Here is a 25,174-nt window from a genome sequence, read left to right as displayed (position 1 = left end):
GCAGGATGGCTGTACGTCACTGCAATGAAGATGCGCGGTCTTTCCGAGATTATACTTCAAATAAAACATATTTAAGGTGCGGGAAATGTACAAGGAGCTATGGTTTGGAGATGAAGTTATCGAGTTGATGGGAGAGTTGTGTTCTTTGAAAAGGTTTTGATTTTCTCACGTGAGTGAAACGCATGTCCGCTCTTGATGTTTGAGAATGTAGCGCAGAACATGTTTGTGATCTGTTGTAAACTGTCGAAACAGGCAATAAAGACAAAGCGTGATCGTTAGCATGCTCGGCTGCGGAACGGAAGCATGGTGGTTCGAATCCAATCGTGCACCAAGATTTTTTTCTTATCGAGTTGAGGAGCGTAACGGACGGGCGGACGATATGACGTCACTTACATTGTCGTGACTTCCGGTTGGTAATGCAACGGACGGACAAGATCTCGACCGGGAGTATGAGCCATTAAAGGCTTTCACCTTAAAAGGCAATTCCATGTTTGTTTTATTCTTTACATCTACTCACAGCGCGACTGAGGCGTCCACCGGCCCAGTGAGCCCGTTACACTTACTAATCAAACGCTTCATGTACATAGACACACACCGCTAACACCAGGGAAGTGACGCTAGAAGTGCATGGTTGCGAACTAAGAAACTTAAAACTTGATGTGGGAGAGAAACGTCATGAAGGAGCGACGAGCTTCCCGCTCTTCGCTCCTTGGCACGAACATTTAGGCCGACGGTATACGTCGAAGATAAAGTGCGTTGTTGTGAACGAAACAAATATGTTTTCCTTTTTACCGGTTACAATGCTCGTTTATTGCCGCCGTTATTTGGCTTGGAAGCTATGGGGATGTCATCAATTCAGGTGCATGGTACGTTGAATGTAGTGCGCAAATCCACATCTTGAATCGTAGTTAGGTAGCGCAGTCTGCTCTTGTGTCACCGGATCTTTTTAGGAGTTCCCGTGCTTCATAAAGCGTAGCCAGTTCGGCGCCAAGATGCTTGTCGTCACAGAACGCGCAGGACGTCTTCAAGCCGTCGTTTTCATTCGCCTCTTCGTCGAGCTGTTAAGATTGGATACGTCGTAATTACATTCTTGCAAGATTACTCAACTTGTCAAGCTACCTGCGCATGGCGCAGTGTCAGCTGAAATATTCCGCATCTTGCAGTTTGCATAGTAATTCATTTTACGAAATACACAATCATGACCCGCCGCGGTGGCTCAGTGGTTAGTGCGCTGGACTACTGATCTGCAGTACCCGGGTTCGAACCCGACCGCGGCGGCCGCGTTTCGATGGAGGCGAAACGCAAAGGCGCCCGTGTGCTGAGTGATGTCAGTGCGCGTTAAAGATCCCCAGGTGGTCGAAATTATTCCGGAGCCCTCCACTACGGCCCCTCTTTCTTCCTTTCTTCTCTCAGTCCCTCCTTTTTCCCTTCCCTTACGGCGTAGTTCAGGTGTCCACAGAGATATGTGAGACAGAAACTGCGCTATTTACTTTCCCCAACAACAAATTTTCCAATTTATTAATCATAATCATCAGCCTGACTACACCCACTGCAGTGAAAAGGCCTCTCCCATGTCGCTCCAATTAATCCTCTCCTCTGGAAGCTGAGCCCACCCCATGCCTGCAAACTTCCTAATCTCATCCGCCCACCTAACTTTCTGCCGTCCCCTTCTACGCTTGCGTTCTCTTGGAATCCACTCCGTTACCCTTAAGGAGCAGCGGTTATCTTGCCTTCGCATTACATGCCCTGCCCAAGCCCATTTATTCCTCTTGATTTTGACTAGGATGTCATTAAACTGCGTTTGTTCCCTCACCCACTCTAGCCGCTTTCGGTCTCTTAAGGTTACGCCTATCATTTTTTCTTTCCATAGGTCGCTGCGTTGTCCTTAAGTTGAACCCTTTTCGTTAGCCTTCATGTTTTTGCCCCAAACGTGAGTACCTGCAAGATACAGGTGTTATATACTTTTCTATTGAGGAATACTGGTAAACTTCAATTCGTGATTTGAGAGTGCCTGCTAAATGCCCTCCAACCCATTATTCTTCTTCTAGTTATTTTCGCTCTCGTGGTTCGCTCCCTTCCGAGAGTGTTAAAAACCTACTTTACATGGTGAAAATTTATGATGTCGTTATTAACGACCGCATCATAAGAAATAAGTATGCTAACTAAATTTAAACGCTAATACTTTGAGCAAAAAGGGGCTCGTTGAGGCTAGCCTATGCTGTTACAGCCCGTGCTTTCGCAAGCCAGAAATATACTCGTTAAGAAACGTCACTTGCTGTACAGCTGTCCCGCTTTATGATAGGTGAGAAGAATCGCACGTCCACATTTCTGCTCTTGAGTAACAATATCTGCATAAATAATAGCATCATTCTTAGCTTATGATTTAAAAATTTATGATTTCGCGCGACCGCGAGCTTAATACAACGCTTGTTGGGAAATTTCCTTATGAAAATGGTCTATTGACTTTCTATAGACTTCTTATAAACACTATTGCCTTCTAAAAATATTTCCTATTGTCAACTCGTGGTCTGTAGACGGTCTGTAGAAAAGTCTACTAAAGGTGTATGACCATAAATCTATAGATCGTCTATAGACTGTATATATTATTTGTGTTGCCTTTAGACTAGTCCACAAAATTTGTCAGCAGAAAATTTATAAGCTTTATAGATAAAAGTATATGGGCAGTCTGGAGGCTGTCTAAATTTTTTTTTTGTAAGGGTTGCGTCAATCTAATCGTAGCCTAAGATTGGCGCTAGCTGGGCTCACCCCAAGTGTTTTTCGAACAATTTTGAAGCGGCACCAAAGCTTCCTAAATACTGGGCTTGTGAGACGCATGTTTTTTCTCGCCTCTTGAGCACCACCTGAAAAAAAAAAAATAGAAGACACAAACGAACATGAAGATTCTACCCGAAATGCCAATTCCAGAATCTTTACACGCACGAAAACGAGTAGTTCCGCCAAATTCAACAAATACGCCGCTTCTTTCAAAAATGACCCAGTGAACGTAAATGAACATAAAGTGAACATAGTTACAGCTGGTCAAGGATACAATCCTTCAATGGTGCTGTTCGTTTTGTGGGAACAGTTAATCAGTGCTCAAAGTAACCAGAATATGTCATTTATTCAGTTTGTACTAGGAAAGCTGGGTTACATGACTCGTTCGGCTAGCATCTCTTCCTTCTTTCCATCGCATATATGTGCTAGTTTTGCAGTGTATGGAATTCTGGTCCGAGCTATGATCCTTTTTGTATTAGTGAGATGTTTACGTAAAGACTGGTCTACTTTGTGTACCAACCAAGGCGTAGCTCTCTAATAGAAACGTTCGGAAAGGTCGTTAGGAAGGACAGCTTAGTTTACTTGTGAAAGACAAATGACTTATTGAAGCATGACTTGACTGCCGTCGTCTCCACATGAAATTTGCTTTCCATAAATAGGCATTCATCTATCTCGACTATCTTGCGTGGTGAACTCTGCACTTGGCACTTATACAGTCGAACATCGTTATAACGAAATGATGGATGTAACGAAGGCATGATTACTGTTCAATGCTCGGTCAACACGGGCTATAACGAAGCTACGGCTATAACGAAGTAATCACCAGGCCCGTTCAACTGTAGTAAATTTCTTGCGTGCGCAGCCAAGCGATTCCTTTTTGAGGGAAAACTCTCAACACATCGAGGACCTTTCTTTATGGAGAGAGAGAAGAGAAGAGAATGGCAAATAAAGAATACTACGGAGTCCAGTTTTTAAGCTTGCGTGCCGGTGCAGAAACATCCTAGTCTCAACTATATGAAACACGGTGTGCGTGATTCGTGTCCAGAATACAGGGGAAATATTCTGTATAGTTTTTTTCCTCATCCATTCGTTTTTTATTCTTTCCCCCCCCCCCCCCTGAACAAGTAAAGAAAAGACAGTCCCATGTACTAGTCAGAGACTGGCAACTGCTTTATAAGAATTTTTGCTTACGGAATAGCAACACAGGAAAGGATATAGACGAAAGGACAGGGGCGCGGCTTCCCCCTTCAACGAACAAAGCTGAAGGCAGGCTGGCTTTTATAAACAGCGGAGTGCAAGAAGTGGGTATGTGACAAAACCAAAGCAAGAAATTTAAATAGGCGTGTCTGGAAAATGAGACCAAGAAGCAAGCAGCAAGCGTGCTGGTACGAGATGGGCAGATACGGAGATAAAACGCTGATACCACAGAAAATGAAGGAGCAAGATAAGAACCACTTTTCCTTGACGCACTTTAAATTGCATATCATTGTCAGCGGTGTAGCACATCATAACACAGCTAGGACGTGCTAACTGGCAGTGTGGTTAACTAATATTTAATAGTTAATTTTCTGGCAAGAAATGCTGTAGTGGCGACTAGTTGGTTTGTCATTGGCGGTTGGTTGGTTTGACAAAGTATAGCGCGCCAACCTGAAGATGAAGAATTTTTTAACTATTATTGTTAGGCTCCTTAATTATTGAGAGGCGTGCAGCCCACCGCAAGTAACGTTCATATCAGTTTTCGGAATTTCGGAAACGCGGTTACCCTCGGCTCTGTGGCCTAACAAATTTTGCCTACATCGCACCAAAATACATGCGCTTTCGTGAAGCTTTCCGGAAAAACTAACTCTTCAGTGCAGGTAACTGGTCGTGAGCCAAGAAGGGCTCATGAGTCGCCAACAAACAAAGCCATAAGAAGTAAAAGCAGAAAAAAGTGAATAATGTTAAAGATAAAAATGTGAACAAGCAACAGAGAGGAAAAAATTTAAATAGCTGTAAAATGATAAAGGTAGTGTATATACAGGGAGATGAATGGACGTATATATGCATGGTTAAAGATGGGTATAAGATTAAAACTTTAAAAAGATAACGTGGTGAATAGGGCAAACTTCCGTACATCACCGTACAAAAGGCGGGTTAGTTCGATGATACAGAAATGAAAGGCGCGCGTTAACGCGCTTCTCTTTGAATAACTACAAACGCGCTTCCGTTTACAAATGTTTTTACTTCTCGCCAGTAAATAGACGAAACGCTTTACAGCCGTAAGTCCGGTCGCCTAGCTGCGCACTGAGGAGAGCGCTCTTTTATTATCTGTGCCGTACAACACTGAACACTTGAAATGTCCTCATGCTCAATCCTGGACGAAATTAGTTACTGTGTTATCTGACTCAAAGGTGCAGTGCACCCACTCACCTGTAGCCAGACTCAGGGCTGTCCCCAAGAGCATCGTGAGCAGCAGTCCCATGAAAGCGATCCACAAGAACGACACCTGATACAGCGGGAAGACGTCCGAGCTGCAAAGAAAAACGAATCAGAAGAAAATTAAAGCCGCTCACACGCAGGGTACGAGGCGTCCTCAGTGTTAGCTTCTGCGCGAAATGATTGAAAACAATGATGACCCCATGCACGGCTGCCAAAGCCACTGAACTAACAAAGATAGCCATATTATAATGTGAATGATTGGGCGGATCCGTGGGCGGAATCGTGACTGTCCGGGTTTGAGCCTCCGGTTCCTATTCGATTCCCGATGTAGTCTTTCGCCGAACGGTGGGCACTAGTGCGGAGTGGCCGTGTACCCGAACCGGCAGATTTCTACAAAACTGTACAGCTGTCTGTCTTATGGGGCTTGCATAAGGCATGCAGACGGGACAGCTACGATGACAGCGCGAAACCGGAGGAAATAGGAAAATACAGCTGGCGCTGCCAACAGTGCAACGCACCACCTACGCGACCGCGTATAGAATGCGTGGCGACGACCAATGCCAATATATGGGCAATTTATAATTCTCTACATCCGTAGGCAAGGGAAAAGCAGCTCGCAATTGGTAGCGAGGTACTTGAAGTAGTAAGGGAATACGTCTACTTAGGGCAGGTAGTGACCGCTGATCCGGATCATGAGATGGAAATAACTATAAGGATAAGAATGGGGTGGAGCGCATATGGAAGGTTCTCTCAGATCATGAGTGGCAGTTTACTAATATCCCTCAAGAGAAAAGTGTACAACAGCTGTATCTTACCGGTACTCACCTACGGGGCAGAAACGTGGAGGCTAACGGAAAGGGTTAAGCTTAAGTTAAGGACAACGCAGCGCGCTATAGAAAGAAAAATGTAGGTGTAAAGTTACGAGACCGGAAGCGGGCAGAGTGGGTGAGGGAACAAACGCGGGTTTATGACATCTTAGTGGAAATCAAGAGGAAGAAATGGGCTTGGGCAGGGCATGTGAAGCGAAGGCAAGATAACCGCTGGTCCTCAAGGGTAACAGAGTGGATTCCAAGAGAAGGCAAGGGTAGCAGAGGAGGAAGCCAAAAGTTAGGTTGGAGGACGAGATTAAGTTTTTGGGCATACGGTGGGCGCAGCTGGCAAAGGGCGGGGTTAATTGGAGAGACATGGGAGAGGCGTTTGCCCTGCAGTGGGCGTAGTCAGGCTGATGATGATGACATTCGTAGGTCGCCGGCGCCCTCGTAGCATTCCTGGTGCCAGTGGTGCAGCGGTTAAGCGAGAAGCCACTGCCCCGGCAGGTGGCTCTTTCGAACACTGCCATCGGTGGGGCTTGCGAGACCCTGGTTGCGGTTCCCGAGCAACCTCTCCCGACCAATCATAAAGTGAATTGACACCTCACACGGTGGACACGGCGGGAACATGGAGACAGACTCACAACGGCAAAATCGGTGAGTGGGGTGCTAGAAAAACCACCGCACACAAAGCCACCGTCAGATACACATTTATAAAAACGGTTAAAGAAATGAGCCTTTATTGCATAGATGTCCTGTTCACTGTTCCGCAGCGTGTTGGAGCCTTCGCTGTAAACCTACGCACACTGTGCGCAGCGTGTATAATTATGTGCGTGCCACCCATCTCCCTGCGCGCCGCCATGTGTCGTCTCTTCCCGGCATATGGTTCGGTACGCTCTGCTCCGTCTTCCCTATTCACTCTCCCTCTCTTAGTTCTCTCTTCCCGTGTTCGAAAGAGACGGTGACCCCGATGACATGGAAGGAGACGGTGACCACGACAGCGCGAAACGAGGGGAAATAGATTGTTAGACCAGCGCAAGGACCGACAAAGAAGAAAAGGGATAACAACACGACGCTGCCAGGAGAGCGCTCAATACTGAAGGGTTGCTGTCGTCAACGTGCTAGCCTATCCTCCACTCAACAAAGCAGACGGTTGCGCTCTCGATCAGCCCCACATCCCTCCCAAGCCAGGCACTCTTCAGGCCCTTGGCCTCCCCCGTACTCCAAGCTCTGCATCGTACCCTTTCACCGCAACATGTTCCCGACCCTTCACTAATGAGTGAGTCTATAGTTATAACGAGTCAGCTATTATGAAGCACTCGTGAAGGACAGGGAGACTTACGGATCCAGCACATATGTGTGGCGCTGACGGTCCAGTGCTTAGACAAGCTCTCCCATGTGCGTTACTTTTGGGAGCCAGATAATTCAGTGGTCTGGCAGTGTTTATCAGTCAATCCAGTTAGTGCCAAATGTCGCTTGCACTCCCAACTCAACCTGACGTAGTTTCTGACGGCATAACTTTTTGACCGCCGCGCATCGGTGCCGTCTGGTGCCGCTATATAACAACGTTCCAAAACTTCGTCACTGGGAAATTGGTGCACTGACGTGTGAATAAATCCGAATGCCTACGGTTTGAGTACATAGCTCTCGCGTGCTACGTATGCTAAGAACCAAACAATCTAGATTGGAGCATGCGAGGTGTGCAGTAAGCGCTGTAGTCACTTATTATCTGCGTTGCAAGTTCTGGTACGGCACCAACCTTTGAGGCAGTGACCCATCTACCAGCGCGGTGACACCGGAGCCTCCCTCGGTGTGATTGGCCTCCAGTGGACATCGGTCCAGCGTCCCTGGTATAACGACTGAGTGCGACGTGCCGGCCAGCATCCGGCCCACAGCGTGCCACAGCTGGAACGCGCACACGAGCAGGCATGCGCATGCTGTTCCCTGCAATGTAAAGCATCCTGTTAAAACATGTTGCCCTGTTCCGAAAGCAGAATCACTGGTTCGCATACTCCAAACAGCATAGTGCGGCTGAACAGTGGGTACAGGCGTTTGTGCTGTGTGGTAATAAAAACGTCTACAATCCGGCTGCCCCATGCAAGGCGAGCAGAGCACGCGCAACAGCCGCATCACAACTCACAGCGCATAGGACACAGAAGATACCACATCTACCGCGACAGGCCTAAAAAAGCGAATTCCTTCTCGAGTAAGTGCCCCGAGGTTGTGCTAATGCAATCCTGACCTGACAAAGTGATATGGTACGCTTCCATGATTTCTCGCTCTTGCTTTCCCTTGCCTCTACCAAGAATTATTACATGGCTGAACAGTGGATAACACCCACATTCATTGCAATGGCGAGGCAAGTTGACAAGGAATTCGCTCTTTTAGGCCGTTCACGGTAGATGTGATATTTTGTGTGCCCTATGAGCTGTGAGTTGTGATGCGGCTCTTGCGCATGCTCTGCTATCCTTGCTGGGACTATGCTTTGTCTAATTAATCTCAGTTGATAGTCTAGTCGTTGTGGCGTGAACACTCCTTCTCTCGTCCCTTGTCTTTTGTGACTTTTTTTTCCCAAGTTATTATGAACCAACGGGTCCGCATTTCAACGCTTATGCAAGGCGTATTTAGGTCCTGCGAGGATCAACGATCGACGGATCCTAAGAAAACTCCTAGTATCGTTGATCTTAGGTGTGGTTGGCCAAAACCGCTTTGACCAATCATTTCATTCCTGAGAAGTCGAGCACCACGAAGAATTAAAAAACTGGTGGGTGCACGGTGGCATAGGGTGGCCTTACAAAAATGTAAGGCGCGGATCCTCAGACCACTTGGCCACCGGTGCGGTACTCAACGAATCTCACTACAAGCACGGAACTTTGAAGAACTCGTCTGGACATGAAACACAGAATGGCGATGGGCCCGGCGTGGAGTCCTGGTGTTGAATGTATACTGATAGTGCAGCCTGGTGAGAAGATATAGCGGATTTCGCGCGTTTTGAGGTGGCTAGTAGATGTGGTGGCCAGGGACCATCGGTAGCGTGTTACGACCGCGTGGTGTGTAGCCTGTACAGCGATCGCCTCTTGCAGTATATCACATCCGTCCTCTTGAACTCCCTTCAGAGTGGCGTGGAAAAAATCCTTTAAGGACGTGCTCACAGCTGTAGATGGAGAAATTCTTAGACCACGCAATGTCGAGCCATATACGCATCTTGTCAGGGGTCGAAAGTTATTTCTATCGCTTGATGAGATATCCTACATTCAATTGCCAGCCTTTTCGTTAGCCCCGGGCCAGCACATGAAATCTGGACAAACGCTTCCAGTTTGCGCGACCGCTGCCTTGTGTCGAATACCGCTCAACGCTCAAAATCATCGCGGGAATTTGGAATGTTAGGTAGTTCTTATGACCCGCCGCGGTGGCTCAGTGGTTAGGGTGCTCGACTACTGATCCGGAGTTCCTGGGTTCGAACCCGACCGCGGCGGCTGCGCTTTTATGGAGGCAAAACGCTAAGGCGCCCGTGTGCTGTGCGATGTCAGTGCACGTTAAAGATCCCCAGGTGGTCGAAATTATTCCGGAGCCCTACACTACGGCACCTCTCTCTTCCTTTCTTCTTTCACTCCCTCCTTTATCCCTTCCCTTGCGGCGCGGTTCAGGTGTCCAACGATATATGAGACAGATACTGCGAGATTTCCTTTCCCCAAAAAACCAATTATTAATTATTAATTCAGCCGGCGAGAAGCTGTGCGCCAGCTTTGGTAGAGCTGCACGCGAAGTATGATATCGGGTGTGAGTATACGTCGATGAAGCATACCTTTGCGTTGACCCAAGGCGACGACATGGCGAGCAAGACGAGGCCCGCGAACGGACCCCCAGCGGTTGAGTACAAGGAAAGGAAGAGCTGCCGACAAAAAGGAACTGAGTTCGGAAAGAACACAAAGCAGCCACGGGTAAACAGCGGTTGTAAAAAGAACTCCCGAGAAGCAAGAAATCTACGTACCTTGGCTGCAGCACCCATGTAAGGCACAGCAGTGGCAAAGAACGTCATTATGATGCCACTTGCGAGGGCTGAAAAGATTTCTTCCTTGTATTAAATTTTTTGCACAACGTGCGGTGCAGGCCAAACATTGTACGAAAATCACAATGCTGCCACGCATTGGGAGGGGTGGCAAAATATAAATAACTACGGCTTTTAAACTATTAATATAACAAAAGGAATGAGCAGAAATGTCGTTTCTAAGGTCGCATTGTTCCCTGAACGTTTCCTTCCAGACAGTATCTAAAATGCCAATGGCTCAAAACGCAGGACAAAAAAGGATTGCCGGATAATACTGCAGCTCACTTTGGTTATAGCTTACAGTGCTACGAGCATGGCGTCAGAGACATTAAGTAGGTCACTAGGTGCGATGGCGGCAATGCAGGGGTTGCATAAAGGGAGCAAATGTTTCAAATACAAATTGCGCCTCTGCTGCGATACTAACGTGCAATGAAGAACGGGAAAAGAGCGTTGAGTTTTCCTTCTGCGAAAAATGACCCCCCCCCCCCCCCCCCTTCCTGTGGTATCTGTGTTCGCATCAGGTGAGCAGATTCCTTCTCTGCTTCGTTGTTATTTCGGCATTGTAGTAGTAATGCGGCAGGATTAAACACCTGATCGGGGAAAAAAATGTGCCGTTGGTCATAAAAGTCACCCATTCGCTGAAGAGAAGTGATGTCACCAGAGGGGATAAATCCCATTAAATGAGTTAGCAGCTTCTAATATTATCGCATTGCTAACACCCAAGCTAATTAGGTGTCCCTATGAGTTTTTCTATGTCTTACTACATTTTCTGCTTTCGTTCCGCGCTCACGGAGCCTTGTGCTTTATCGCCGTGTTGAGCCCGACAACAGATTCATCATTTCGACGCATAACTTCATTTTCTCTTTGTACGCGCCCCTTCGCAAATACTCTCAAAGTCGCGGCGCATGCATGCCGCTCTGTAAACGCCCTGTAAACAGGGAGTAGCAGATGAAAGGGGACAGCCCCTTCCCTGCATTGTTCCGCTGCTCCTTGCGCTGTCACGCTAGCAGGGTCACGAGAATCGACCGACGCCATTGGCTGCAAGGGGGTCCTTTTTCCAGGAAAAATAATAATATTATTTGGTTTTTGGGGAAACGAAATGGCGGTTATATCGTAGGACACCTGAACCGCGCAGCAAGGGAAGGATGAAAGTAATGGAATGAAGGAGGTAGTGAAAGAAGAAAGAGGTGCCGCAGTGGAGGGCTCCGGAATAATTTTGACCACCTGGGGATCTTTAACGTGCACTGACATCGCACAGCACACGGGCGCCTTAGCGTTTCGCCTCCATCGAAACGCGGCCGCCGCTATCGGGTTCGAACCCGGGAACTCCGGATCAGAAGCCGAGTGCCGTAGCCACAGCCTCCGCGGCGCCGCTCGGCCCCCGTGGTGGGTGACCAGGAAAAACCGCTTCGTTTTTGAGAGAGAGAGAAAAAAACTTTATTGGCGCCAAAAATTGGTCGATTCAGCGGGACCCGGGTATATTCATGTGGAAGTTCCGAGTCTTCCAGGGGTGGTGCCCTTATTCCAGGGCCCCACTGAGTCTTGGTACCTCATACGCATGCTGGACCAGTCCTTTTTGGACCACCAGCACGCTTCTGGTGAGCAGGCTCTCCCACTGTTCCACATAGGGCTCTTTTAGTCTATGGAAGGAATAATTGTTTTTAAACTCCCATGTAATATGGTATAAAGTGGGGGTGGCTCCACACCACTTGCATGTGTTCGCGTACTGGTTCGGAAACATTTTGTGAAGTATGTGTAAGTTACGAAAGCTTCCTGTTTGCAGTCTACGCCAACCGACTACCTCATATTGCGTTAATAGCTGTTGTGGTGGAGGATACGCTATCCTCTGTCCTCTGTAGTGATTTAGGATTTCCGCCTACGATGGTTCCACCGTGTGGTGGGCTCAGGGTCACTTGATATATCTGCTCGGTTGGTAAGCTCGCGAGCTAGATCGTCGGCCCTCTGATTCCCAGTCACCCCGGTGTGCCCCGGTACCTAGAAAACTTTGTGTTGAATTTCTTTGTTTGGGGGTCCCGCCTGGAGGATGATGCGTAGCGCTCCCTTGCTGATCCTACCATTAGTGTAGTGCCTGCATGCTTCTTTGGGGTCGGTGATTATTGTGAGCGATTTATTTCTGCGGTATCATTCAGCTACTGCTAGTGCAACAGAAGCTTCTACCACCTCGGATACTCTGCAGCCGCTCTGTGATATACTGGTGACTAGGTCCCCTTGATGGTTCACAACCACCGATACTACTCTGTGTTCCTTCGTGTTTCTGTTCCATCGATGCAAAGCCGCATCTGTGTATACTACATTTGTTTTTTCAGCTAAGTGCTTTTCTACTTACTCTGCTCCCGCAGCCCTTCTCCCTGCGTGCAGATTAGGGTCCATGTTGCGAGAGATTGGGCACCCCCTGAGTGTTTGGCGAATGTTATCAGGTATGCCCGCAACCCTATCTTCCACTTCTTCACTTTAGTAGCCCAGCCTTCGGAGGAGCGCTCGGCCGGTGGTTGACTGCTGGAGCCTGTACATTTGGGCCCCTATTTGAGCTTCCTTTAGCTCGTCAAACGTATTGTGGACTCCCAACTTGGGGAGCTTCTCGTTTGGCGTATTTCTTGGTAGATTTAGGGCCGTCTTGAAAGCCTTCCTGATTAAAGTGTCTGCTTGTTCTTTTTCGTGCTGTGTCATCTTGGGGTAGGGGAGTGAATATGTTATGCGGCTGACCACCAGGTTCTTGACAACTTGATCGTGTCACTCTCCTTCATGTCAAATCTTCTCGGTGATACTCTGGTGATCATTCTGCTGACCTGTTGCATTGATTGTTGGAGAAGGCTTAGGGTGTGGCTGCACTTCCCTCTGCTTTGGATCCACATTCCCAACATTCTGATCATGTTGCATTCCGGGAGGACCTCCCTTCAGTTTTTATGTTGTATATTTCTTTGGATGGTCTCTTTGGATGGTCTCTTGCCCACTCGTAGAATTTCTGACTTCTCGGTGGAGCATGCCAGGCCTCTCTCTCTGACGTAGTTCTCCACGCATGTGGCTGCCTGCTGAAAAAGATCTTGTTTTTGCCCTGGGGAGCCCTGGCTGATCCTGCAGATCGTTATATCATCGGCGTACATAGCGTGCTGTATCCCCTCTATCTGGCTCAGCTGTCTGCCTAGCCCAATCATGGCTATGTTGAAGAGGACCGGCGAGATCACTGAGCCTTGCGGGGTGCCTTTGTTTAGTGTTTAGAAGACCTTGCTGCGTAGGTCCCCCAGTCCAACCGTATCTGTGCGGTTTGACAGGAAGGCCCTCACGTAGTCGTGTACTCTTCTTCCGCAGTTTGTGCTGGTTAGCCCTTCCATGATGGCGTCATGACTGACGTTATCGAACGCGCCCTTGATGTCCAGTGCCATGATGATGTTCTCCCCTGTTTTAGGGTGGCTTCTGCGACTTCCTCCTTGATCGTCGATAGATTTGTTCTGAAGCCGAACATACTGTGCGTGTACAGATCGTCATCTTCCAGGTATTGGTGTATTCTCCTTGTGATGACTCTCTGAAAAAGCTTTTCTAGGCACGACGTGAGCGAGATAGGGCGCAAATTTTTTATCTCCAAACTGTTTATCTTCGTTCTTGAGTTGTATCCGACTATAACACGTGCAATTGAAACTCAGGCATACAACACATTTGCGTCCTTTTCAAGTGGAAATATAATAATAATAATAATAATAATAATAATAATAATAATAATAATAATAATAATAATAATAATAATAATAATAATAATAATAATAATAATAATAATAATAATAATAATAATAGTAATAATATTAATAGTAATAATAATAATAATAATAATAATAATAATAATAATAATAATAATAATAATAATAATAATAATAATAATAATAATAATAATAATTGGTTTTGGGGAAAGGAGATGGCGCAGTATCTGTCTCATATATCGGCGGACAACTGAACCGCGCCGTAAGGGAAGGAATAAAGCAGGGAGTGAAAGAAGAAAGGAAGAAAGAGGTGCCGTAGTGGAGGGCTCCGGAATAATTACGACCACCTGGGGATCTTTAAAGTGCACTGACATCGCACAGCACACGGGCGCGTTAGCGTTTTGCCTCCATAAAAACGCAGTCGCCGTGGTCGGGTTCGAACCCGGGAACTCCGGATCAGTAGCCGAGCGCCCTAAGGAAATGGCGCAGTATCTATCTCATATATCTTTGGACGCCTGAACCGCGCCGTAAGGGAAGAGATAAAGGAGGGACTGAGTGAAGAAAGGAAGAAAGAGGTGCCGAAGTAGAACTCCGGTCGTGATTCAGGTCACCTATCTATTCGTGAAGTTTTTGGACACTATGGAAGATCATTTTGGAGCTGCAGTGGCACTGTAATGCTAGCATGTCGGCTTAAGCCCCTCTTATCTCTGAAGGATATTATTCGGTGATGTGCAGTAAGCTTCGTACCTAGCAGCCGCACCATGATGACCGCCTTGCGCTCGCCCATTTTGACAAAGGGCGTGGACCACATCGATGTAGAAGATGGCAGCGTGGGAGTTGACGACGGAGGAGACTGTGCTGAAAAAAGAGATACCAAAGAATGAAGGGTTCACGACAAGCTAATATTATGGCTATGCGATTTTTTTTTACATTGCAAATAAGATTTGGATCTGTCAGCGGAAGCCCACTTTCATCCCTTCTGAACACTGACAACAGTTTGAGCAGCAAGATTACTTCTGATGCAGCGTCTATGGATCGCCTGATGTGCAACAATCTTACAGGAGATGAAAGCTTTGTCCTTACAGGAAAACATTCTCTTTGTCAGTGCATGCAATCGCAGTCTCAATTATGGCCGGTAATTGTTTTCTGCACAACCGTTATAAGACTTTCCGAGTTGTAGTTATCGGTCGTGGATTTCCTTTACTCTTCGACGCGCCTGCTTCCAGGAACCTTGTTTCTGGCGTCACGAAGTTACCGGAAATGCAAGACCTTACACTAAACCTTGTACTCGAATATCCTGTAAGAAAGCATGGCCGAAATGCGTTTTAGGAACAAATTAAATCATACCATTTTCTTGTAGCCCTCATCCACTACCCCAAATACGCATTGCCTTTCAGAGCGATGCACGACTACGGAACGCACGTACTACACAGCCGGATGAAAACGCGATCACTCTCATGGTTGTTCTTCTAGTATGTAGCGCTACATAGACGCTTAGGCCTTGCGGACTTAGGCAGCGCGCTCAACTTCACAAAATCTCCAAGCTTAACTGGCTTATAATGCCCGTTGTGTGTCAGCAAGAGACGCTATGGTTTGCTGGAGCTTGTGGCTAATTGGCAGAGCGAGTTAGCCAGGTAGTACTTAATAATGTAGTGCTTTACCCGGTTTTTTTGGTAGCAATTTGACACTCGAGGAGGGGTCACATCATAGCTATGACCTTATTATGAAAGCAGGGTAAGGAACTATCGCAAGTGTTTCCAAACGAAGCAAAACGCTTTAAGTCTTCGGCATCATTGTGCAGGAGACCGCGCCAGAGAAGACGAACACGAGGACAACAAGTAATCCGTTTGAGCTATACTAGGTTGTAAGGAGACACAATTGCACAAAAATAACTTGCGCGAAGACACACAGAGACAGAGCTGGCGCCAACTACAAGCAGAATTTTTTTTCGGAAAAAAAGCCATAACAAACCTCACAGGTGTGGCGCCAGTCCTGTCTCTGTGTGTTCGTCCTCGTGTCTTCGCGCAAGTTATTTTTGTGCAGTTATGACAAGTACAAAGGAATGACTGTACCGAAGAAAAGCGTTCTACTGTTCCATCTTTGCTTTGTGTATATATCTTCGACTTACACTAAACACTATGGCGCAGTTTACAGCCCAATGAACAACTAACTAGTCGCCGTTATTTCACTCATGGGCCTCCAAATACCCTGGAGAAATTGCGATTTTGGTGATGTCTGCAGGAGGCAGAACCTTTGTTAGGACACGCATTCGACTTGTTACGTGAAGGATCGCTTAAATGTGGAATCACAGTAATTCGTTGGTGACAAGGACTACAGGTGAGTGTATGTAGGAATCTTACCTTGTGGAAGCGCCAAGAAGTCCTGCCAGAAATAAGCCTCTGAGCATGGTAACTTCGGAGAGGCGCTCTTTTATAAAATATGGAACAATCTGAACCACGAGAGAAAAAAAAACAAAGAAAAGATAACGTTAAGAGATAATGCTCGAAATTGAAGCCTCATTTTCGAGTAAGGAGCTCGCGAGGCCCGGTGTAGCATGGATGCTCCGAGCTCAAGTGCGTCGGACCTCCACACGAACACCCGGCCTTTTTACGATGGAGTGACTGATAACAGCGCGAGCCGATAGCTTCCAGCTTGTGCGATTTGGTCGCGAAAGCGTGAGAAAGGTTCATTTGTGAGAGACGTAGCTTAGCGCTCATAGCTCCTAAAGCCGGAATCAACTCGAGAACAAAGTGGCGAATGTCCATAAAAGAAGGCTTTCCAGCCAATCCCGTCGACTGACTGTCATGACGTCGGACTTGTTCTTGCATCTTCTAGAGTGACAATGTGGGGACTTGCAAGTACTATGGGATTAATCACGGATGGAGTGGATAAAAAAAGACGTTTGGACAACTGGTCGACGGCACTGGCTGAAGGACTTCCTTTCAGGGGCATTCGCCGATTCTTTCTTGCGTTGCAATTGGCCATTGCCTACTGGAAGACGTGAGACCACGAGTAATATGCACTTGCCCTCCCCTTTCTGTCTCCCTTTTCCCTTTAACCAGTCCCGTCAAATCTTCCCTCAAGGCGCGGTTCAGGTGTCCACCGAGAGTGAGACATAATAACGAGCTGGTAGAAAGGCAAAAAGCAGCAGAAGGCGACAGCGGAAGAGTTGACTGACGTATGCACTATTTAATGTGTGTTCACAATAATAATAGTACGGAATACACTGAATAGAGCCTTGTTAAAGCTACTTAAAGCACAAATCTGCAGTGGACTTGGGAAGGAACAGTTGCTTCAAGGATACGAATTGGTGATTTTCACAAAATCGACGCCACGCTGTAGCGGCGTCATGAACTAGTTTAATAAGAATCGGCAGCGCCCGGAAACATTTGTTTGCTCCTTTACTAGTGCTTGAAGCGTTCAGATGTTGTTACCATAGCTCTCCTGTTAAATATTGGGGATTTTTACGACATTGATGCCACACACTGCGGCTCGATCACTACTATGAGAAACACGTCCGGCAGATTCGCGCTGCGTGCTACCGGGGCCACGTAGCAAGCACGTCCTCGGAGCATCGTGACAAAAACAAAGCTCGGCAGCACTGCTGAGTGCCATTTTGTACGTCAACGAAATAGAAAAGCCAGGAGGTACCGTATGACAATGGCCTATAGACAGTTCGTAGACTTCTTATAGACTATATTGCCTTCCTATAGATATTTCCTTTTCTCAATTCATAATCTATAGACTGCAGTTTCTCTCTCGAATATACTGAAGGGCTCCGGAAATTTTGACCACCTGGGGTTCTTTAACGTGCACTGACATCGCATAGTACACGGGCATCTAAGAATTTCGCCTCCATCGAAATGCGACCGCCGCGGCCGGAATCGAGCCCGTGTCTTTATGGTCAGCAGCTGAGTGCCATAACCACTGGGCCACCGCGGCGGCTTATATACATGGTGCCCCGGCTAAATTAAGCTAAGGTTTAAATATATGCCATGACATTCTAAGACAACGGGACCAAATGCATGCTGCTGGCTATTGTACGTAGTAAGTCACAGTGTTTTTGTACTGTGCTTAATTGCATAAATAACGGGATTAATTAACCAAGTTCGCAAGCAACGAAGATAGGCGAAAAAGTCCAATGAAAATGTTGTAGAACGGTACGCAAAACGTCCAACTCAGCAGTTTCTAACTTTCAATCTATTACGTATTGGCTTTCTTTCGCTCACTTCTGATGCCTGCGAAATAAAATAAAAAATACCACGTGACATGTCCGCTTCCGCTCCGCGATTGCAGTGCTCTCAAACGCTCCATGTAGGAACAAACATCATTTAGCCCGGTGTGCTGCTGCCTATAAAGGTGATAGGGCTGCGACGCAGGCTGTGCGATTTACGCAAGCGCAAGCGATAAGGACTGTGTCTGCTTGTCGCTATCAAGGGCCTCAAGAGAAGCATACCGCTGGCGTAAATCGCACAGCCAGCTGCTGCGTCGCTGCCCTGTCAGCCTGAAGTACTTGATAGCGGCGACGCCATTTTCACCGTTTTAACGTGCGTATCCTATTCAAGCGCTGCCGAACGACGCTTATTGTTTCCGTCGATCGTGACTGGGATTCTGGGCATGCGCAGATACGTCGCAAGTAAAGCGATTTGGGTGCGGTGTACATTCATGAAATGGGCGATCTGCGCACTGCAGATGCGATTCCAATAAGGAAAATAACAAGAGCCAAAATAAGACGCGCTCGGAAAATTGGGAAGATGACAGGATAGAGGGAAGGCGGAGGGAAGATCATCATTCCTGTCATCTTCCCTGACACGCTAGAAGTGCATGGTTGCGAACTAAAAAACTTAAAACTTGATGTGGGAGAGAAACCTCATGAAGGAGCGACGAGCTTCCCGCTCTTCGCTCCTTGGCACGAACATTTAGGCCGACGGTATACGTCGAAGATAAAGTGCGTTGTTGTGAACGAAACAAATATGTTTTCCTTTTTACCGGTTACAATGCTCGTTTATTGCCGCCGTTATTTGGCTTGGAAGCTATGGGGATGTCATCAATTCAGGTGCATGGTACGTTGAATGTAGTGCGCAAATCCACATCTTGAATCGTAGTTAGGTAGCGCAGTCTGCTCTTGTGTCACCGGATCTTTTTAGGAGTTCCCGTGCTTCATAAAGCGTAGCCAGTTCGGCGCCAAGATGCTTGTCGTCACAGAACGCGCAGGACGTCTTCAAGCCGTCGTTTTCATTCGCCTCTTCGTCGAGCTGTTAAGATTGGATACGTCGTAATTACATTCTTGCAAGATTACTCAACTTGTCAAGCTACCTGCGCATGGCGCAGTGTCAGCTGAAATATTCCGCATCTTGCAGTTTGCATAGTAATTCATTTTACGAAATACACAATCATGACCCGCCGCGGTGGCTCAGTGGTTAGTGCGCTGGACTACTGATCTGCAGTACCCGGGTTCGAACCCGACCGCGGCGGCCGCGTTTCGATGGAGGCGAAACGCAAAGGCGCCCGTGTGCTGAGTGATGTCAGTGCGCGTTAAAGATCCCCAGGTGGTCGAAATTATTCCGGAGCCCTCCACTACGGCCCCTCTTTCTTCCTTTCTTCTCTCAGTCCCTCCTTTATCCCTTCCCTTACGGCGTAGTTCAGGTGTCCACAGAGATATGTGAGACAGAAACTGCGCTATTTACTTTCCCCAACAACAAATTTTCCAATTTATTAATCATAATCATCAGCCTGACTACACCCACTGCAGTGAAAAGGCCTCTCCCATGTCGCTCCAATTAATCCTCTCCTCTGGAAGCTGAGCCCACCCCATGCCTGCAAACTTCCTAATCTCATCCGCCCACCTAACTTTCTGCCGTCCCCTTCTACGCTTGCGTTCTCTTGGAATCCACTCCGTTACCCTTAAGGAGCAGCGGTTATCTTGCCTTCGCATTACATGCCCTGCCCAAGCCCATTTATTCCTCTTGATTTTGACTAGGATGTCATTAAACTGCGTTTGTTCCCTCACCCACTCTAGCCGCTTTCGGTCTCTTAAGGTTACACCTATCATTTTTTCTTTCCATAGGTCGCTGCGTTGTCCTTAAGTTGAACCCTTTTCGTTAGCCTTCATGTTTTTGCCCCAAACGTGAGTACCTGCAAGATACAGGTGTTATATACTTTTCTATTGAGGAATACTGGTAAACTTCAATTCGTGATTTGAGAGTGCCTGCTAAATGCCCTCCAACCCATTATTCTTCTTCTAGTTATTTTCGCTCTCGTGGTTCGCTCCCTTCCGAGAGTGTTAAAAACCTACTTTACATGGTGAAAATTTATGATGTCGTTATTAACGACCGCATCATAAGAAATAAGTATGCTAACTAAATTTAAACGCTAATACTTTGAGCAAAAAGGGGCTCGTTGAGGCTAGCCTATGCTGTTACAGCCCGTGCTTTCGCAAGCCAGAAATATACTCGTTAAGAAACGTCACTTGCTGTACAGCTGTCCCGCTTTATGATAGGTGAGAAGAATCGCACGTCCACATTTCTGCTCTTGAGTAACAATATCTGCATAAATAATAGCATCATTCTTAGCTTATGATTTAAAAATTTATGATTTCGCGCGACCGCGAGCTTAATACAACGCTTGTTGGGAAATTTCCTTATGAAAATGGTCTATTGACTTTCTATAGACTTCTTATAAACACTATTGCCTTCTAAAAATATTTCCTATTGTCAACTCGTGGTCTGTAGACGGTCTGTAGAAAAGTCTACTAAAGGTGTATGACCATAAATCTATAGATCGTCTATAGACTGTATATATTATTTGTGTTGCCTTTAGACTAGTCCACAAAATTTGTCAGCAGAAAATTTATAAGCTTTATAGATAAAAGTATATGGGCAGTCTGGAGGCTGTCTAAATTTTTTTTTTGTAAGGGTTGCGTCAATCTAATCGTAGCCTAAGATTGGCGCTAGCTGGGCTCACCCCAAGTGTTTTTCGAACAATTTTGAAGCGGCACCAAAGCTTCCTAAATACTGGGCTTGTGAGACGCATGTTTTTTCTCGCCTCTTGAGCACCACCTGAAAAAAAAAAATAGAAGACACAAACGAACATGAAGATTCTACCCGAAATGCCAATTCCAGAATCTTTACACGCACGAAAACGAGTAGTTCCGCCAAATTCAACAAATACGCCGCTTCTTTCAAAAATGACCCAGTGAACGTAAATGAACATAAAGTGAACATAGTTACAGCTGGTCAAGGATACAATCCTTCAATGGTGCTGTTCGTTTTGTGGGAACAGTTAATCAGTGCTCAAAGTAACCAGAATATGTCATTTATTCAGTTTGTACTAGGAAAGCTGGGTTACATGACTCGTTCGGCTAGCATCTCTTCCTTCTTTCCATCGCATATCTGTGCTAGTTTTGCAGTGTATGGAATTCTGGTCCGAGCTATGATCCTTTTTGTATTAGTGAGATGTTTACGTAAAGACTGGTCTACTTTGTGTACCAACCAAGGCGTAGCTCTCTAATAGAAACGTTCGGAAAGGTCGTTAGGAAGGACAGCTTAGTTTACTTGTGAAAGACAAATGACTTATTGAAGCATGACTTGACTGCCGTCGTCTCCACATGAAATTTGCTTTCCATAAATAGGCATTCATCTATCTCGACTATCTTGCGTGGTGAACTCTGCACTTGGCACTTATACAGTCGAACATCGTTATAACGAAATGATGGATGTAACGAAGGCATGATTACTGTTCAATGCTCGGTCAACACGGGCTATAACGAAGCTACGGCTATAACGAAGTAATCACCAGGCCCGTTCAACTGTAGTAAATTTCTTGCGTGCGCAGCCAAGCGATTCCTTTTTGAGGGAAAACTCTCAACACATCGAGGACCTTTCTTTATGGAGAGAGAGAAGAGAAGAGAATGGCAAATAAAGAATACTACGGAGTCCAGTTTTTAAGCTTGCGTGCCGGTGCAGAAACATCCTAGTCTCAACTATATGAAACACGGTGTGCGTGATTCGTGTCCAGAATACAGGGGAAATATTCTGTATAGTTTTTTTCCTCATCCATTCGTTTTTTATTCTTTCCCCCCCCCCCCCTGAACAAGTAAAGAAAAGACAGTCCCATGTACTAGTCAGAGACTGGCAACTGCTTTATAAGAATTTTTGCTTACGGAATAGCAACACAGGAAAGGATATAGACGAAAGGACAGGGGCGCGGCTTCCCCCTTCAACGAACAAAGCTGAAGGCAGGCTGGCTTTTATAAACAGCGGAGTGCAAGAAGTGGGTATGTGACAAAACCAAAGCAAGAAATTTAAATAGGCGTGTCTGGAAAATGAGACCAAGAAGCAAGCAGCAAGCGTGCTGGTACGAGATGGGCAGATACGGAGATAAAACGCTGATACCACAGAAAATGAAGGAGCAAGATAAGAACCACTTTTCCTTGACGCACTTTAAATTGCATATCATTGTCAGCGGTGTAGCACATCATAACACAGCTAGGACGTGCTAACTGGCAGTGTGGTTAACTAATATTTAATAGTTAATTTTCTGGCAAGAAATGCTGTAGTGGCGACTAGTTGGTTTGTCATTGGCGGTTGGTTGGTTTGACAAAGTATAGCGCGCCAACCTGAAGATGAAGAATTTTTTAACTATTATTGTTAGGCTCCTTAATTATTGAGAGGCGTGCAGCCCACCGCAAGTAACGTTCATATCAGTTTTCGGAATTTCGGAAACGCGGTTACCCTCGGCTCTGTGGCCTAACAAATTTTGCCTACATCGCACCAAAATACATGCGCTTTCGTGAAGCTTTCCGGAAAAACTAACTCTTCAGTGCAGGTAACTGGTCGTGAGCCAAGAAGGGCTCATGAGTCGCCAACAAACAAAGCCATAAGAAGTAAAAGCAGAAAAAAGTGAATAATGTTAAAGATAAAAATGTGAACAAGCAACAGAGAGGAAAAAATTTAAATAGCTGTAAAATGATAAAGGTAGTGTATATACAGGGAGATGAATGGACGTATATATGCATGGTTAAAGATGGGTATAAGATTAAAACTTTAAAAAGATAACGTGGTGAATAGGGCAAACTTCCGTACATCACCGTACAAAAGGCGGGTTAGTTCGATGATACAGAAATGAAAGGCGCGCGTTAACGCGCTTCTCTTTGAATAACTACAAACGCGCTTCCGTTTACAAATGTTTTTACTTCTCGCCAGTAAATAGACGAAACGCTTTACAGCCGTAAGTCCGGTCGCCTAGCTGCGCACTGAGGAGAGCGCTCTTTTATTATCTGTGCCGTACAACACTGAACACTTGAAATGTCCTCATGCTCAATCCTGGACGAAATTAGTTACTGTGTTATCTGACTCAAAGGTGCAGTGCACCCACTCACCTGTAGCCAGACTCAGGGCTGTCCCCAAGAGCATCGTGAGCAGCAGTCCCATGAAAGCGATCCACAAGAACGACACCTGATACAGCGGGAAGACGTCCGAGCTGCAAAGAAAAACGAATCAGAAGAAAATTAAAGCCGCTCACACGCAGGGTACGAGGCGTCCTCAGTGTTAGCTTCTGCGCGAAATGATTGAAAACAATGATGACCCCATGCACGGCTGCCAAAGCCACTGAACTAACAAAGATAGCCATATTATAATGTGAATGATTGGGCGGATCCGTGGGCGGAATCGTGACTGTCCGGGTTTGAGCCTCCGGTTCCTATTCGATTCCCGATGTAGTCTTTCGCCGAACGGTGGGCACTAGTGCGGAGTGGCCGTGTACCCGAACCGGCAGATTTCTACAAAACTGTACAGCTGTCTGTCTTATGGGGCTTGCATAAGGCATGCAGACGGGACAGCTACGATGACAGCGCGAAACCGGAGGAAATAGGAAAATACAGCTGGCGCTGCCAACAGTGCAACGCACCACCTACGCGACCGCGTATAGAATGCGTGGCGACGACCAATGCCAATATATGGGCAATTTATAATTCTCTACATCCGTAGGCAAGGGAAAAGCAGCTCGCAATTGGTAGCGAGGTACTTGAAGTAGTAAGGGAATACGTCTACTTAGGGCAGGTAGTGACCGCTGATCCGGATCATGAGATGGAAATAACTATAAGGATAAGAATGGGGTGGAGCGCATATGGAAGGTTCTCTCAGATCATGAGTGGCAGTTTACTAATATCCCTCAAGAGAAAAGTGTACAACAGCTGTATCTTACCGGTACTCACCTACGGGGCAGAAACGTGGAGGCTAACGGAAAGGGTTAAGCTTAAGTTAAGGACAACGCAGCGCGCTATAGAAAGAAAAATGTAGGTGTAAAGTTACGAGACCGGAAGCGGGCAGAGTGGGTGAGGGAACAAACGCGGGTTTATGACATCTTAGTGGAAATCAAGAGGAAGAAATGGGCTTGGGCAGGGCATGTGAAGCGAAGGCAAGATAACCGCTGGTCCTCAAGGGTAACAGAGTGGATTCCAAGAGAAGGCAAGGGTAGCAGAGGAGGAAGCCAAAAGTTAGGTTGGAGGACGAGATTAAGTTTTTGGGCATACGGTGGGCGCAGCTGGCAAAGGGCGGGGTTAATTGGAGAGACATGGGAGAGGCGTTTGCCCTGCAGTGGGCGTAGTCAGGCTGATGATGATGACATTCGTAGGTCGCCGGCGCCCTCGTAGCATTCCTGGTGCCAGTGGTGCAGCGGTTAAGCGAGAAGCCACTGCCCCGGCAGGTGGCTCTTTCGAACACTGCCATCGGTGGGGCTTGCGAGACCCTGGTTGCGGTTCCCGAGCAACCTCTCCCGACCAATCATAAAGTGAATTGACACCTCACACGGTGGACACGGCGGGAACATGGAGACAGACTCACAACGGCAAAATCGGTGAGTGGGGTGCTAGAAAAACCACCGCACACAAAGCCACCGTCAGATACACATTTATAAAAACGGTTAAAGAAATGAGCCTTTATTGCATAGATGTCCTGTTCACTGTTCCGCAGCGTGTTGGAGCCTTCGCTGTAAACCTACGCACACTGTGCGCAGCGTGTATAATTATGTGCGTGCCACCCATCTCCCTGCGCGCCGCCATGTGTCGTCTCTTCCCGGCATATGGTTCGGTACGCTCTGCTCCGTCTTCCCTATTCACTCTCCCTCTCTTAGTTCTCTCTTCCCGTGTTCGAAAGAGACGGTGACCCCGATGACATGGAAGGAGACGGTGACCACGACAGCGCGAAACGAGGGGAAATAGATTGTTAGACCAGCGCAAGGACCGACAAAGAAGAAAAGGGATAACAACACGACGCTGCCAGGAGAGCGCTCAATACTGAAGGGTTGCTGTCGTCAACGTGCTAGCCTATCCTCCACTCAACAAAGCAGACGGTTGCGCTCTCGATCAGCCCCACATCCCTCCCAAGCCAGGCACTCTTCAGGCCCTTGGCCTCCCC

At 46.8% G+C, this 25,174-nt stretch overlaps 1 protein-coding gene and 1 pseudogene across 1 annotated transcript in view; both read right to left on the bottom strand.

Annotated features, from left to right (window-relative positions):
• Window positions 1-798: 798 nt before the first annotated feature.
• LOC144102645 (sodium-dependent multivitamin transporter-like) lies at window positions 799-16,167 on the bottom strand (annotated as a pseudogene).
• A 2,588-nt stretch (window positions 16,168-18,755) lies between these two features.
• The window catches only part of LOC144100587 (sodium-coupled monocarboxylate transporter 1-like), an 81,197-nt gene continuing 74,778 nt past the window's right edge, over window positions 18,756-25,174 (bottom strand). Inside the window, exons 14-17 of the mRNA XM_077633484.1 lie at window positions 24,594-24,626; window positions 23,140-23,240; window positions 20,724-20,818; window positions 18,756-19,015 (exon numbers count right to left, since the gene is read on the bottom strand). Coding sequence (XP_077489610.1) covers window positions 18,866-19,015; window positions 20,724-20,818; window positions 23,140-23,240; window positions 24,594-24,626 — 379 coding nt within the window. The 3' untranslated portion in view covers window positions 18,756-18,865. The remainder of the gene's footprint in view (window positions 19,016-20,723; window positions 20,819-23,139; window positions 23,241-24,593; window positions 24,627-25,174) is intronic.

The sequence above is a fragment of the Amblyomma americanum genome, chromosome 8, assembly GCF_052857255.1.
Source record: "Amblyomma americanum isolate KBUSLIRL-KWMA chromosome 8, ASM5285725v1, whole genome shotgun sequence".
NCBI lineage: Eukaryota > Metazoa > Arthropoda > Arachnida > Ixodida > Ixodidae > Amblyomma > Amblyomma americanum.
This window is presented reverse-complemented; position numbering and strand designations above follow the sequence as displayed.